At 43.8% G+C, this 13493-nt stretch overlaps 3 protein-coding genes across 4 annotated transcripts, besides 6 other annotated features; 2 read left to right on the forward strand and 1 right to left on the reverse strand.

Annotated features, from left to right (window-relative positions):
- Window positions 1-320: 320 nt before the first annotated feature.
- Window positions 321-2189: a mobile genetic element.
- Window positions 1283-1395: a mobile genetic element.
- Window positions 1286-1389: a mobile genetic element.
- Window positions 2190-2888: 699 nt separating the features above from the next.
- Window positions 2889-2920: a tandem repeat.
- A 1068-nt stretch (window positions 2921-3988) lies between these two features.
- Window positions 3989-5856: a mobile genetic element.
- Window positions 5373-5404: a tandem repeat.
- A 729-nt stretch (window positions 5857-6585) lies between the features above and the next one.
- Window positions 6586-8356, forward strand: EKO05_0010579 (Xylan 1,4-beta-xylosidase; the record flags this gene model as incomplete). The annotated part of the gene is made up of 3 exons (XM_038943649.2): window positions 6586-6598; window positions 6684-7202; window positions 7254-8356. The coding sequence occupies 3 exons, from the start codon at window positions 6586-6588 to the stop codon at window positions 8354-8356; spliced, it is 1635 nt and encodes a 544-aa protein (XP_038793535.2).
- A 1351-nt stretch (window positions 8357-9707) lies between these two features.
- Window positions 9708-10934, forward strand: EKO05_0010580 (uncharacterized protein; the record flags this gene model as incomplete). The annotated part of the gene is made up of 3 exons (XM_038943630.1): window positions 9708-9888; window positions 9941-10666; window positions 10723-10934. 3 exons carry the CDS (start codon window positions 9708-9710, stop codon window positions 10932-10934), a joined length of 1119 nt encoding a protein of 372 aa, XP_038793536.1.
- Window positions 10935-11234: 300 nt separating this feature from the next.
- EKO05_0010581 (uncharacterized protein) lies at window positions 11235-12970 on the reverse strand (the record flags this gene model as incomplete). Of its 2 annotated transcripts, XM_038943490.1 has the most annotated exons (6): window positions 11235-11310; window positions 11370-11469; window positions 11516-11566; window positions 11615-11726; window positions 11779-12410; window positions 12460-12970. In XM_038943490.1, 6 exons carry the CDS (start codon window positions 12968-12970, stop codon window positions 11235-11237), a joined length of 1482 nt encoding a protein of 493 aa, XP_038793537.1. The 2 variants fall into 2 exon arrangements, with proteins under 2 accessions (XP_038793537.1, XP_059493780.1); XM_059637797.1 differs by having other exon boundaries at window positions 11235-11726.
- Between the last annotated feature and the right edge of the window lie 523 nt (window positions 12971-13493).

Here is a 13493-nt window from a genome sequence, read left to right on the forward strand (position 1 = left end):
GGCCTAGCTAGCTAGCAGAAAAGACTTAGCTGCTATATAGTTATATAGAGTTACACTACAGTACTTAGAGGTTAACAGCTCTACTATAAAGTACTAGCTTTGCTAAAGGTATTATAAATTAGGTGTTACCCCTAATACCCTCTGTATTAATAGGATAGCTTATGTTAACACATATATGCGTAATAAGCATTAAATTAACCCTAAAACAGGCCTTATTCTAGACACTTAAGCTACCTCTAAGAACCTATAGGCAGCTGCACGCGTTACTAGCTTATCTACCTTTACTACACACACCCCTTAGGAGGAGAATAAGCTTTAGTTAACGTACCCCACAGGCGAGTCGGACAACAGGCAAGTCGGACACTTTTGCCAAGCCCCTACCAAACACCTCCTCCTATACCAATGTCTTCTTAACAATACTATTTAAACGCGTTAAAGGAAGCGCAGATACAGCTTGCGCTCTAGGCTCTTAAATAAGACGTAACTCTATCTCTGTAACGCGCTGCTGCTATCTACAAGGTCCCTTAAAGCACACTAAGTAACTAGCACACTAGACAACCTTTATACGCTAATTCTATAGCTAACTTACAGAAGCTAGACAATAATAAGAAGAAGGTAATTATTAAACATGTTCTTAAGCTAGATACATAAGGATTTTCTCCTTAGCTCTTAGATATAGCTACTATAGCTAATTCTTTGCGCGCTAAGCGTAATCTAGGCCCTATTAGCGTAAACTGGCCTAGTACGTTTATTAAGTAACTCCTAGAACTTAAAGTTAAGTTTAATTATAAGTACAACTACAAGAGATCTCTCTATAAGGATCCTAAGGTTCTATAGGGCTGGTTTAGCCTAGTAGCTAACACTAAAGCTAAGTATAGCATCTAGGATAAAGACATATACAACTTTAATAAGACAGGCTTTATAATAGGCTAGATCTCCCTAGGAGCAGTTATTACAGCTTTAGAACGACAAGGTCAGCTAAAAGCTATCCAGCCAGGCGACTAAGAGTGGGCTACGGCTATAGTGAGCATTAATGCTAAAGGATAGGCCATTCCAGCCTTCCTTATCTTTAAGGCCTACTACCACCTCTCTGCCTGGTACAAGGAGGAAGAACTGCCTTAAGACTAGGTTATTAGAGTCTCTAATAACTGCTAGACTACTAACAAGCTTAGTATAGACTAGATAAACCACTTTAACAGGCATACAAAGGAGCGTACTGTTAGCACCTACTATTTACTTATTATTAATAGTTATAAGAGCCACAACTCTCTTAAATTCTAGCAATACTGTAAGGATAACAAGATTATTGCTCTCTATTTACCTCCTTACTTATTACACCTTACACAGCCCCTTAATATAGGTTGTTTTAATGCTTTAAAGAAGGCGTATAGGCGCTAAGCTAAAGTACTTATATAGAACTAGATTAACTATATTATAAAGACAGAGTTCCTACTATGCTTTATACGCGCCTATAACGCTGTAATTACTTCTAAGAATATCTAGGGAGGGTTCTAAGGTGCTAGATTAGTCCTATTTAACCTAGACCAGGTTATAATAGCCCTTAATGTGAAGTTACGCACTCTATCACCACCACTACCTGTTAACAACAAGCTCTGGCAGTCGCAAACCCCAAGTAACAGCCTTAAACTTAGGTTGTAATTAACGCTTGTAAAGATAAGGATTTAGAAGTATATAGATAGTTTGCCTACCTCTATAGTTAAGGCGTTTAAGAAGGTAGCAAAAGGGGCAGTAATAATTGCACATAAGCTAGTGTTAGCGCAATAGGAGATTACTTAGCTTTAAGCTGCTAATAAGGCAGCTATATAACAAAAATTACATAAAAGAAAGTAAGTTTAGGCAGAAGGGACCCTAACAGTTAAAGAGGGCTAGCGATTAATAGCTCTTAAGGAGTTTAGGGCGTGTGGTAATAGGAAGAAGGCAAAGAAGCAGGTGCGTGCTAAAGGAGGTGAGCCCTCCTAAAGGCGCTGTGGACGGTGTAATTAGACAGGACATAACGCGCAAACGTGTAAGAAAGAGGTAGAAGTAGTTTCTAAATAGTATTACAGACTATACTGCACGTTACAGCACTAAACTAGGTTGTTTTAGGCTATAATAGGGTGGTGTTTGGTAGGGGCTTAGCAAAAGTGTCCGACTTGCCCGTTGTCCAACTCGCCCGTGGGGTACGTTAGCCTTTATTAATTAGACTATTGCTAATAATATATTGTTTACTATAATAACAGCACCTACTATATAAGGCCTAATTACTTAGAATTAACAAGATCTACTTTATGCCTTACCTAATTCCTGCTTAACAATATTATTATACGTTACTAATTAACTTTAACAACATTAATTAGAGGTAGCAGCACTTATTAAGACAGCTTAGAGTAAGATTAGCGTAAGTGTTAACATATAGACGTTATATAACTACTACAGCTTTCTTACTATTATAGCTTACTTTGTTAATACTTTATATAAGTAATAAGACATACTTCTTACCTTCTATAACCTTATTAGTAATTACTTAGGTAGTGCATAAGCCTTAGTTATTATTAACGTTATCTACAAGTATAACTTTAAGACTTAATTTAACTGCTCTATTAGTAATAATATTACTAGTAACATTTAATCGCTACACAACAGGCTTTCTAACCTGTCTAAATTAATTAAATTAGACTCCTGTTACTGCCCCTGCTGCGCTAGCTATATAATTAACCTTATTATTAAGGCAATACTATATAGAGACGGCGTTAGTTAGTTTAAAGAAGAGCTTGCTAGTGTAGGTCCCCTAGATTAATTTAAGTTATATAAGTAATATAGCGTTGTTAGTAAGCTATATAACTTTATTAACGCTGTTTATGCCTTATATAAGCGTTATAAGGCATATAAATATTACTAATAATTATTATCTAATAATAATCCTCTATAGGAGTATTTTACGCTTAACCTTATACAGGCTAAAGGGGTCTACTAGCACTTAACATACCTTATATTACTCTATTGCTAGAAGCTCTAAGGTGTTATACAAGCTTATTAACGTTAACTACACAGCCTTAATACCTATATAACCTCTAAAATTAACAAAGCTACTACTAAAGCACTTAACAATTACATTACTAAGGATAATTAGGATAAGGTTAATAGGCTTATTAATTTCCTCTAAGAGCTGTACTAGCTTACAAAGCGTTTTAAAGGTAATAACAGCTAATTAGGATATAGCTTATTATAGCAGACTATCTCTAATTTATAGACTTTATAGGCGTTATATAATAAGAAATTAATTAAGCTAGATAAAAAGCCTGCTAGTTTCCTTAAACAGGGCGTCTAACTTAGCCTTACAAAGCTTAATAGGTACTAGAAGAGGCTTATTAACAACCTAGATGTTAGCTACTATTATATTGCTATAATGCTGCACCCTATACTTTGCTAGTACTAGTTTAAGGATAAGTAGGGTTATTTTCTAATATACAACAGGAAGGCTAATAAGTTAATCTAGATTATTTATAAGGCTTATAAGCAGAGTAGTTAATTAGACAATAATTTAGATTAACTTAATAATCTATACTCTTAGCTAAGCTGCTGCAAGGTCCCTAGAGATGCTACAAGGACTTATTTTAATAATATAATAGCAGTAGACCTCTATCTACTTACTAGTTTTAAGGGCTCTAAGTAGCAGAAACAGCACAATAAGCTACAGGAGTATTTTAAAGCTATTATAATTAACCTCTGTAATAATAATCCTAAGTATTAATAACTCCTCTATAATCTATAGTAATAGTAGGTATATTAGAGGCAGCATAAATATCCTATGCTATTTAAAATAGCTTGCAATTTCCTCTCTATTCTAAGTACTAGCTGTAAGTGTAAGCGCTGTTTTAGCGTTACTAGGCGTATAATAACTAATAATTAGAAGTAATTACAGCTAAGTATAATAGAGGCTATTTAATTATAGAAGAATTAGCTATATTATAGGCTTATTAAAAGCCTATAACGTACCCTACGGGTAAGTTAGACAACAGGCAAGTCAGACACTTTTGCTAAGCCCCTACTAAACACCACCCTATTATGGCCTAAAACAACCTAGTTTAGTGCTGTAACGTGCAGTATAGTCTGTAATACTATTTAGAAACTACTTCTACCTCTTTCTTACATGTTCGCGCGTTATATCCTGTCTAATTACACCATCCACAGCGCCTTTAGGAGGGCTTACCTCCTTTAGCGCGCACCTGCTTCTTTACCTTCTTCCTATTACTACACACCCTAAACTCCTTAAGAGCTGTTAATTGCTAGCCCTCTTTAACTGTTAGGGTCCCTTCTGCCTAAACTTGCTTTCTTTTATGTAATTTTTGTTATATAGCTGCCTTATTAGCAGCTTAAAGCTAAGTAATCTCCTGTTGCGCTAACACTAGCTTATGCGCAATTATTGCTGCCCCCTTTACTACCTTCTTAAACGCCTTAACTATAGAGGTAGGCAAACTATCTATATACTTCTAAATCCTTATCTTTATAAGCATTGATTGCAACCTAAGTTTAAGGCTGTTGCTTAGGGTTTGCGACTGCCAGAGCTTGTTGTTAACAGGTAGTAGTGGTAATAGAGTGCGCAACTTTACATTAAGGGCTATTATAACCTAGTCTAGGTTAAATAGGACTAATCTAGCACCTTAGAACCCCCCCTAGATATTCTTAGAAGTAATTATAGTGTTATAGGCGCGTACAAAGTATAGTAGGAACTCTATCTTTATAATATAGTTAATCTAGTTCTGTATAAGTACTTTAGCTTAGCGCCTATACGCCTTCTTTAAAGCAGTAAAACAACCTATATTAAGAGGCTGTATAAGGTGTAATAAGTAAGAAGGCAAACAGAGAGCAATAATCTTGTTATCCTTGTAGTATTACTGGAATTTAAGAGAGTTGTAGCTCTTATAACTATTAATAATAAGTAAATAGTAGGTGCTAACAGTACGCTCCTTTATATGCCTGTTAAAGTGGTTTATCTAGTCTATACCAAGCTTGTTAGTAGTCCAGCCGTTATTAGAGACTCTAATAACCTAGTCTTAAGGCAGTTCTTCCTCCTTATACCAGGTAGAGAGGTAGTAGTAGGCCTTAAAGATAAGGAAGGCTAGAATGGCCTATCCTTTAGCATTAATGCTTACTATAGCCGTAGCCTACTCCTGGTCGCCTGGCTAGATAGCTTTTAGCCGACCTTGTTGTTCTAAAGCTGTAACAACTGCTCCTAGGGAGATCTAGCCTATTATAAAGCCTGTCTTGTTAAAGTTGTATATGTCTTTATTCTAGATGCTATACTTAGCTTTAGTGTTAGCTACCAGGCTAAATTAGCCCTGTAGAACCTCAGGATCCTTATAGAGAGATCTCTTGTAGTTGTACTTGCAATTAAACTTGACTTTAAGTTCTAGGTGTTGCTTAACAAACGTACTAGGCCAGTTTATGCTAATAGGGCCTAGATTACGCTTAGCGCGCAAAGAATTAGCTATAGTAGCTACATCTAAGAGCTAAGGGGAAAATCCTTACATATCTAGCTTAAGAACATGTTTAATAATTACCTCCTCCTTATTGTTATCTAGCTTCTGTAAGTTAGCTATAGAATTAGCGCGTAAAGGTTGTCTAGTGCGCTAGTTGCTTAGTGTGCTTTAAGGGACCTTGTAGATAGCAGCAGCGCGTCGCAGAGATAGAGTTACGTCTTATTTAAGAGCCTGGAGCGTAAGCTATATCTGCGCTTCCTTTAACGCGTTTAAATAGTGTTGTTAAGAAGACATTAGTGTAGGAGGAGGTGTTTGGTGGGGGCTTGGCAAAAGTGTCTGACTCGCCTGTTGTCTGACTTGCCTGTGGGGTACGTTATACTAAGATAGAGGCGTTAATAATACTATAGGAGAAAAAGCAGGTAGATTTAATAGAAACAGCAACCCCTAAGTGCTTACAGGCGTTACAGGATAGGCCTCCTTTATAGTTATTAACTACGCTAGACTAAAAATGGCAACTGTACACCTGTAGCTACGTCTCTACGCTGTAAAGTAGGCCTACGCTGTAATTTTGGGACGTAACGGCCGACGATAATTACTGTTACTTACGGCAATCGACCTTTGCCGTAGCCGTTTACTTACGGTTGGACACGCTGACCGAGGTTGCCAAAGTAATATCGACAGAAGCCAGAGCATTCAACAATGCGAACCGCACCGGCCTAGATTTCTGGACACCAGTGAGCTTTCTCATTCTTTCGTTTCTGACCGCTAGCTTGTTCGTTTGTTCGATTGATGATGGTGACTAACGATTTACAAGAACATAAACCCATTCCGAGACCCCAGGTGGGGACGTGGCCAAGAAACACCTGGCGAAGACGCCTACCATCTTTCATCGTATGTCAAAGCTCTGATCTATGGGCTCCAAGGCGACACGACGGATCCGTACAAGCGTGTCGTGGCTACGTGCAAGCATTACGCTGGTTACGACATTGAAGATTGGAATGGCAATTTGAGATATCAGGTTGACGCGCAGATCTCTCAGCAAGACCTCGTGGAGTACTATCTTGCCCCTTTCCAGGCCTGCGTCGGGGCTAACGTGGGTGCTTTTATGTGCTCGTACAGTAAGTCCAACTCGTCACTCAAGCTACGCCATGAAATAAATGCAGTAGCATCCATGCGGCTCACACATGGCTGACCATTTGATAGATGCGGTCAATGGCGTGCCAACATGTGCCGATCCGTACCTGCTTCAGACCATCCTGCGGGAGCACTGGGGTTGGACAAATGAGGAGCAGTGGGTGACTTCAGACTGTGATGCGATACAAAACGTCTATCTTCCACACGAGTGGTCCGCTACACGTGAGCAAGCAGTAGCTGACTCGCTCATCGCTGGAACAGACCTTGACTGCGGTACATACATGCAGAATCACCTGCCTGGTGCCTTTGCGCAGAATTTGGTCAATGAAACGGTCCTTGATCAGGCGCTGATCCGACAATACTCATCGCTGGTCCGTCTTGGATGGTTCGACTCAGCAGACAGTCAACCATACAGGCAACTTGGCTGGGATTCAGTTGCAACTAATGCTTCGCAGCAACTAGCAAGAAGGGCTGCTACAGAGGGCATTGTTCTGCTGAAGAACGATGGTGTACTGCCTCTGTCGCTTGATTCGTCAAAGTCGGTCGGACTCTTTGGCGACTGGGCAAATGCGACTACCCAGCTGCTTGGTACGTTAAAATTCTTATGAAGCTCCTCAATCTGGCTAATAACAGTTGCAGGTAACTATGCTGGTGAGCCCACGTACTTGCACGGCCCACTTTATGCCTTGCAACAGCAAAACATCACTATCAACTATGCAGGCGACAACCCTGGAGGCCAAGGTGACCCGACCACAAACCGCTGGACGAACCTGAAGCCCGCCATGGATGCAAGCGATGTTCTCATCTATGTAGGAGGGATCGACAACAGCGTCGAGGAGGAAGGCCATGATCGCACGTCACTGCAGTGGACTGGTGCACAACTCGACGTCATCGGACAGCTCGCAGACACTGGCAAGCCCACCATCGTTGTTAGCATGGGCGGTGGCCAGATCGATTCATCGCCCATCGCAAACAATCCCAAAATCTCAGCACTACTGTGGGCTGGCTACCCGGGCCAGGACGGTGGCTCCGCAATCGTGGACATTCTGACCGGCAAGGCCGCTCCCGCTGGTCGACTTCCACAAACACAATACCCATCCTCGTACATCAGTGAGGTACCCATGACCGACATGGCTCTTCGCCCAGGCGAGAACAATCCTGGACGTACATACAAGTGGTACAGCAATACGCCTGTTTTCGAATTTGGCTTCGGCATGCATTACACCAACTTCTCTGCAAAGATCGCCTCTCCTGTAAACCAGAGCTACGCTGTTTCAGACCTCATATCAGCATGCCCAAGCATCAATGCGACGTCTCTCGACCGTTGCGCATTTGCATCTGTACAGGTCGACATCACCAACACCGGCACAACAGCCTCTGACTATGTTACGCTCGGCTATGTAGCGGGCGATTTCGGTCCCTCGCCCCAACCCAAAAAATCCCTTGTATCCTACCAACGCTTGTTTAACATTGCTGGTGGAGCTACTGGTACTGCGATCCTAAACCTTACGCTTGCAAGTCTTGCGAGGGTCGATGAGATGGGCAACAAGGTGCTTTATCCGGGCGACTACAGCCTGTTGATCGAAAATGGTCCCCTAGCCATGGCCAACTTCACATTGACGGGAGAGCAGAGAGTGCTGGAGAACTGGCCGCAGCCACCGGCGAACCGCACCGGAAAAGGAGTGAGTGGAGTAGGAGGTTATTTTGTCGCGGGTTATGGAAGCAAGCAGGAAAGTCTTTGATGGATGGTTGAGCTTAGGTAGATAGGAGAGGCGATACTCGATAGTCACTATATCTCACAAAGCTATGCAAGTCGCATCTTTCTTGATCAAACCGATACGTATGCGAGTACTGTTTGCGACTGCCTCAAAACAAAGAGGCGGGCCCTGCAGCGCGTCACAGCACGGCACGTCAATAGAATCAGCGAGCATGGGAATACTGCTGGCTATTGACGTATAAAGATCGCAGAAACAGACCGGAAAGAGGAACCACAACCTTCATATCCTCCGACATGGGAACCTGGTGTGATGATTGAGGGCTGAAGATCGCAGCTCAATGACCATACCCGTTCTGTAAGTAGCCCAACCCCGAACTTTCCAGACATGTCGCGATGCGGTGTCGAGGAGATAAGTGGATTGTGTGGGCTGATGTGCTATCCGGCTGATCCTATTCGATGGTGTTGTTGCGACATGGGTGTTGTGCGAAACACATGCCTTGACCAAGTTAGCGTGCGAGGGAGGTCTGTAATGCAGTAATGCTGAATTAATAATATGTCTACTAAAGCCTTATACCAATAAGATACTAAACGTATAGTAATGAAAACTATACCTAATAGAAGTGTATGGATAAATAGACAAAATATAGGTATAAAGACGCTTTTAATCTTGAGATAACTTTTTAGGTAATAGCTATGCCTGAATAGAAAAGTCTTTAACTCTATAGTAGCAAATCTACTAAGTAAACGTAAGTAAGAGGTAGTAGCTAGATGTCAGGATGTGGGGTTGTCACAGGACTAAGAGACAAGAACATCAGAGGGAATAGGATGTATTGCAGGTAAGGATAGACTGGTAAGCACTAGTACCAATTTATGGCCGAGAACGGACCATAAAGGATCAACCCAAGGCGTGGAGGCTCCTAGTGGGTAGGAGTCCTGACATTAGAGTTATCTTTTTTAGTATGCGTAGTAGTTAATAACAACACGAAAAGATAATTACTGTAGCTTGATATTGGTTTTAGCTATTTCATAAATCTTTTGAAAGATCCTAGAGAGGGCATATAGTTAAAACGTCAATTGCATGGCTTCCCATAGTAAATTCAAATTAGAGTAGATAACGCGCGGCCTCTTGTTACCCCGCCTCTCTGCTAAGGCAGGCATCTCGCGTAACGTTATATAAGCATCTAGTGATTAACGTGCTCGAAAGAGCCAAATTGCGTGCTTTCCCCACCAAATTCACGTGTCGGACACAATTAGGGACTCACAACTGGTGAGATATAACTTTAGCCGGTCTCTGCATGTTGTCTATAAACATACACTCATCTCCCATCTTCGTTTTGAACTACGGATTTTAGGATTTGCGAACGGACCTTGTCACCATGGCATCAGAAGCGAAGGCCTACCCTTCACCACTGCAGAAGTCAGGCGCATTGGATAATAAGTTCGAGTTTGAAGAAGCCACACCGGTTATCGGACGCGAGTACCCGAAGATTAACATTGTTGACGATATCCTCAATGCTTCAAATGCGGACGAGCTCATCCGTGATCTCGCCATCACCAGTCAGTATCTCACTACTGTTAAAAGAAGAAAAAAAGTGTTTAACAACAGCAGTCTCCGAACGTGGCGTCGTCTTCTTTCGATCACAAGACAACCTTACAAATGCTCTCCAAAAGGAACTTGTGCACCGGCTTGGACAACTAACCAACAAGCCATCTGACTCAACCTTACACATCCATCCCATCCTTAACAACACCAGCGAGTTTGGCGTAAATGATGCTGAGATCAGTATTATCAGTTCACTGCAACGAAAGAAGATTTCCGGCCGTCAGAAAAGTCAGAGGCAGACCGGCAACCGTCGCTACGATGCTGCACAATGGCACTCCGACGTCCAGTTTGAGCCGGTCCCAGCAGACTACACATCGTTACGATTGACCCAGCTTCCAGAGACGGGAGGCGACACACTCTGGGCTTCTGGCTACGAGGTCTTCGACCGCTTCTCCAAGGCTTACCAAACCTTCTTTGAGAGTCTGACTGCGACTTTCATCGCCGAAAGCTTTATAAAGGCCGCCGTTGCAGCCCCTGATAAGATCAAGATCTACGACCAGCAGCGCGGCAGCCCGAAGAACATCGGCAAAGACTTGACAGCTGTCCACCCGGTTGTACGCACGAACCCGGTGACTGGCTGGAAGAGCATCTACGCACTTGGCCCATTCCCAAAGTACATCAACGAGCTCAACGACAAAGAATCAAGCGAGCTTCTATCGATGTTCTTGAACGTGATATACGAGAACCATGACCTCCAGGTGAGGTTTAAGTGGAAGAACCAGAACGATCTTGGTAGGTCTTATCATCAAAAATCCGATACTGCGAAAGCCTGGCACTGACATCAACAGCGATCTGGGATAATCGCAGCACATTTCATTCTGCTACATACGACTATGATGGGCTGGGTGAGCGATTTGGCAATCGTGCGGTTGGCATTGGAGAGACGCCGTTCCTTGATCCTAATAGCAGGTCACGAACGGAAGTGCTAAAGGAAAGGCAGCAGAACGGCAAAGGTGAAGTCGAACGTGGTTTGGACACGTCAAATATAATTTCTGCGTAATCGAATAGCTGATCGAGGTGTTGTTCACAGCGACAAAGTAAGATCAATAAGACTTTTTTAAGCGCATTAGGCTGAACGTTGTCGACCTCGGATTTACTATCATATCATCCCTTCCGTCGGTAGAAGCTCATCAATCCTGAAATCATGCTCAGCTGTAGCATGACCGCTGATTTAACCGGCTTTTTCAGTGGATTAACCACTTCATTCTCTAAGACTGCTCAATGCCCTGAACAACCAAGATGCGCAGTTCTGCATTCTTGGTCTACCCTGTGGCACCATACTCTCCAGCTGATAAGCAATCTATGCCGTAGGACTGTCGATTCTCTGCACGCGGGGTATAAGCCGCATATTGAGGCCTTCCTGCTTTACAAACCACCTAGATTGCGTTAGAAAGTTTCCTCGCAATATCGAGTGGCAGATGTAGGGCAGACATACCAACAGTGCTGCTCTGGCTTCTTGTCTGGGTGTGCTAACTCGATATCGAAGTGCATGAGGAGCGAAGGCACGAACTTTGTCATCTCAATCCAGCTCAAGTCTGCAGCCATGTTAGCGTATGCAGGGTGATATGAACAGCAACTTACTTCTTCCGATACATGTACGAGAACCGCTTCCGAAAGCGAAGAAGTTGCGGTCTGCAAATTGCGATTAGCAACGTCTTTACTCACGAGGACGATACGCACCCATCTGGCTCCGATCTCCCTCCAACCATCTCTCTGGTCGGAAGATGTCACAGTCGTTGCCAAAGACCTCCTTCTGTCGATGTATGACCCAAGGGTTCGCACCAATAATCGTCTAAAGGGTGGTTAGGTTCTGAGGTAAGTTATTCGACCTCGTGTCAACTTACACCAGCGGGTATGAATGTTCCATCGATTTCGAAGCCTTCCTGGGGAACGATCCTCGGTAACGACATGCCGACTGCTGGGTGTATCCGCAACGCCTCATAAATGCATGCTTGCAGGTAAGGCATCGCATGTCCTACCTTGAACGGCATGTTCTCCATGGTGTCCAGCCCCTCTCTCTGTACTACTTCTCGGATCTCTTCCAACAACCTCTCTTTGCAGCCGGGGTTCTTGCAAAGATTGTAGAGTATCGCACCGATGCTTATTCCTGTGGTATCACTGCCGGCAAAAATGTTGCTCGCTGCCATACTCAGCACGCCATTGTCATCGAACTCTTGCGGCTTCTGTTCCTTGACATCCATGAGTGCGTGCAATATGTCGCGGTGATCGCTCCCTCGACCTTTGCGTGCATCGCACTCTCGCGCAGCGAACTGACGTAGTGAGCCGTTACGGTTGTTGACACCAAGGTAGTTACCGATGTAGGGCATGAAGAAGTCGTGGAGCCAGTAAAGCCAAGGAGTCTGGCCGATCCAAGCGGCTGAGACCAAAGCCGAGTCGATGGCAGAGAAGGAGCCATCGTCTTTGCCAGCGGCTAAGAAGCCGAATCGTCGAGAAAATGTGACTTCGCCAATGACGTCTGGGTCTTGTTAGTTGCATGCGCAGTGTGGAAGTAAGCTGGGACTCACCGAAAGCGAACATCTGTGCCCACGTCCCCATATCGACCGCGCCCTTTCTCCCAACCTCACTCAACCTCTCAAGAAATAAATTCAACGTACTGTCAACGTACGGCTCCATCTTCTTCAACTGGTCCAGACTGTAAATATTGCTAACAAGCCTCCTCTGCTTGCCGTGGACTTTCTCATCTCTCTCCCCGAAAAGATCGAACGCACGGTGCCCTTGCCAGACTGAATACCAATCACTCTTCCGGAACTTAGAGCCTGCGCCGTAGATGGTCTTGATGGCTGCTGGGTCTGAGATGCTGACTTCGTTGTGGGCTGTGCGCACAAGCTTGCCATGCTCCGCATGCAAAGCGATCATGGTCGTGTGCATATCGCCGCTGCGTGCACGTTGGACCATCCATAATCGTGAGAATCGGGCAGAAAGAGGGCCGGGGATCTTGCGAAGAGGGTCCGTGAAGAAGGTGTATGCGAGGGCGACGGCACCCAGCGCGACAAGAATGGGGATGAGGCTGTTCATATTGGCGTAGCCACCAAGTCTGCCTTGGGCAAGCGCACCTTTAAGAGAGCTTTCAACGTTGTTGAGTTGTTGCTCCCGCGACCCGCATTCCGAAATAGTATAGTGATGATCCCCGGAGATTCGCAATGTGGGGAATTAGACGTCATAGGCTCGGCCGAGACTTTACTACCCCGCGATTTGCAATCCGGTTGACGGGCACGGCAGGATTGATTGCTACCCTCGCTCCTATGCGCGGTAATGTTACCGACTGCCTATCATGCTGACATTGATGACAAGTTCAACAAACGCTTGGCACTTTCCTTTCGATCCTGGCTTTAAGCAATCCGACTTGGTGCCTAGCGTGACCGTACTGGCAAGCAACGCACAACTCATTCGTGCTGTTATCTGGAGAGACTTTGAAACAATATTCATGAAAGAACCAGTTCCGCCGTCGCTGACACCCAGTTTAGAGCTGATCGTCAATGAGTCTCTTTAGGGAACAAGCTGTCTACCCCAGCTGACGACTAGGGTAAATAACTGCTGG

This window comes from Ascochyta rabiei, chromosome 20 (assembly GCF_004011695.2).
Source record: "Ascochyta rabiei chromosome 20, complete sequence".
In the NCBI taxonomy this organism is placed as follows: Eukaryota; Fungi; Ascomycota; class Dothideomycetes; order Pleosporales; family Didymellaceae; genus Ascochyta; species Ascochyta rabiei.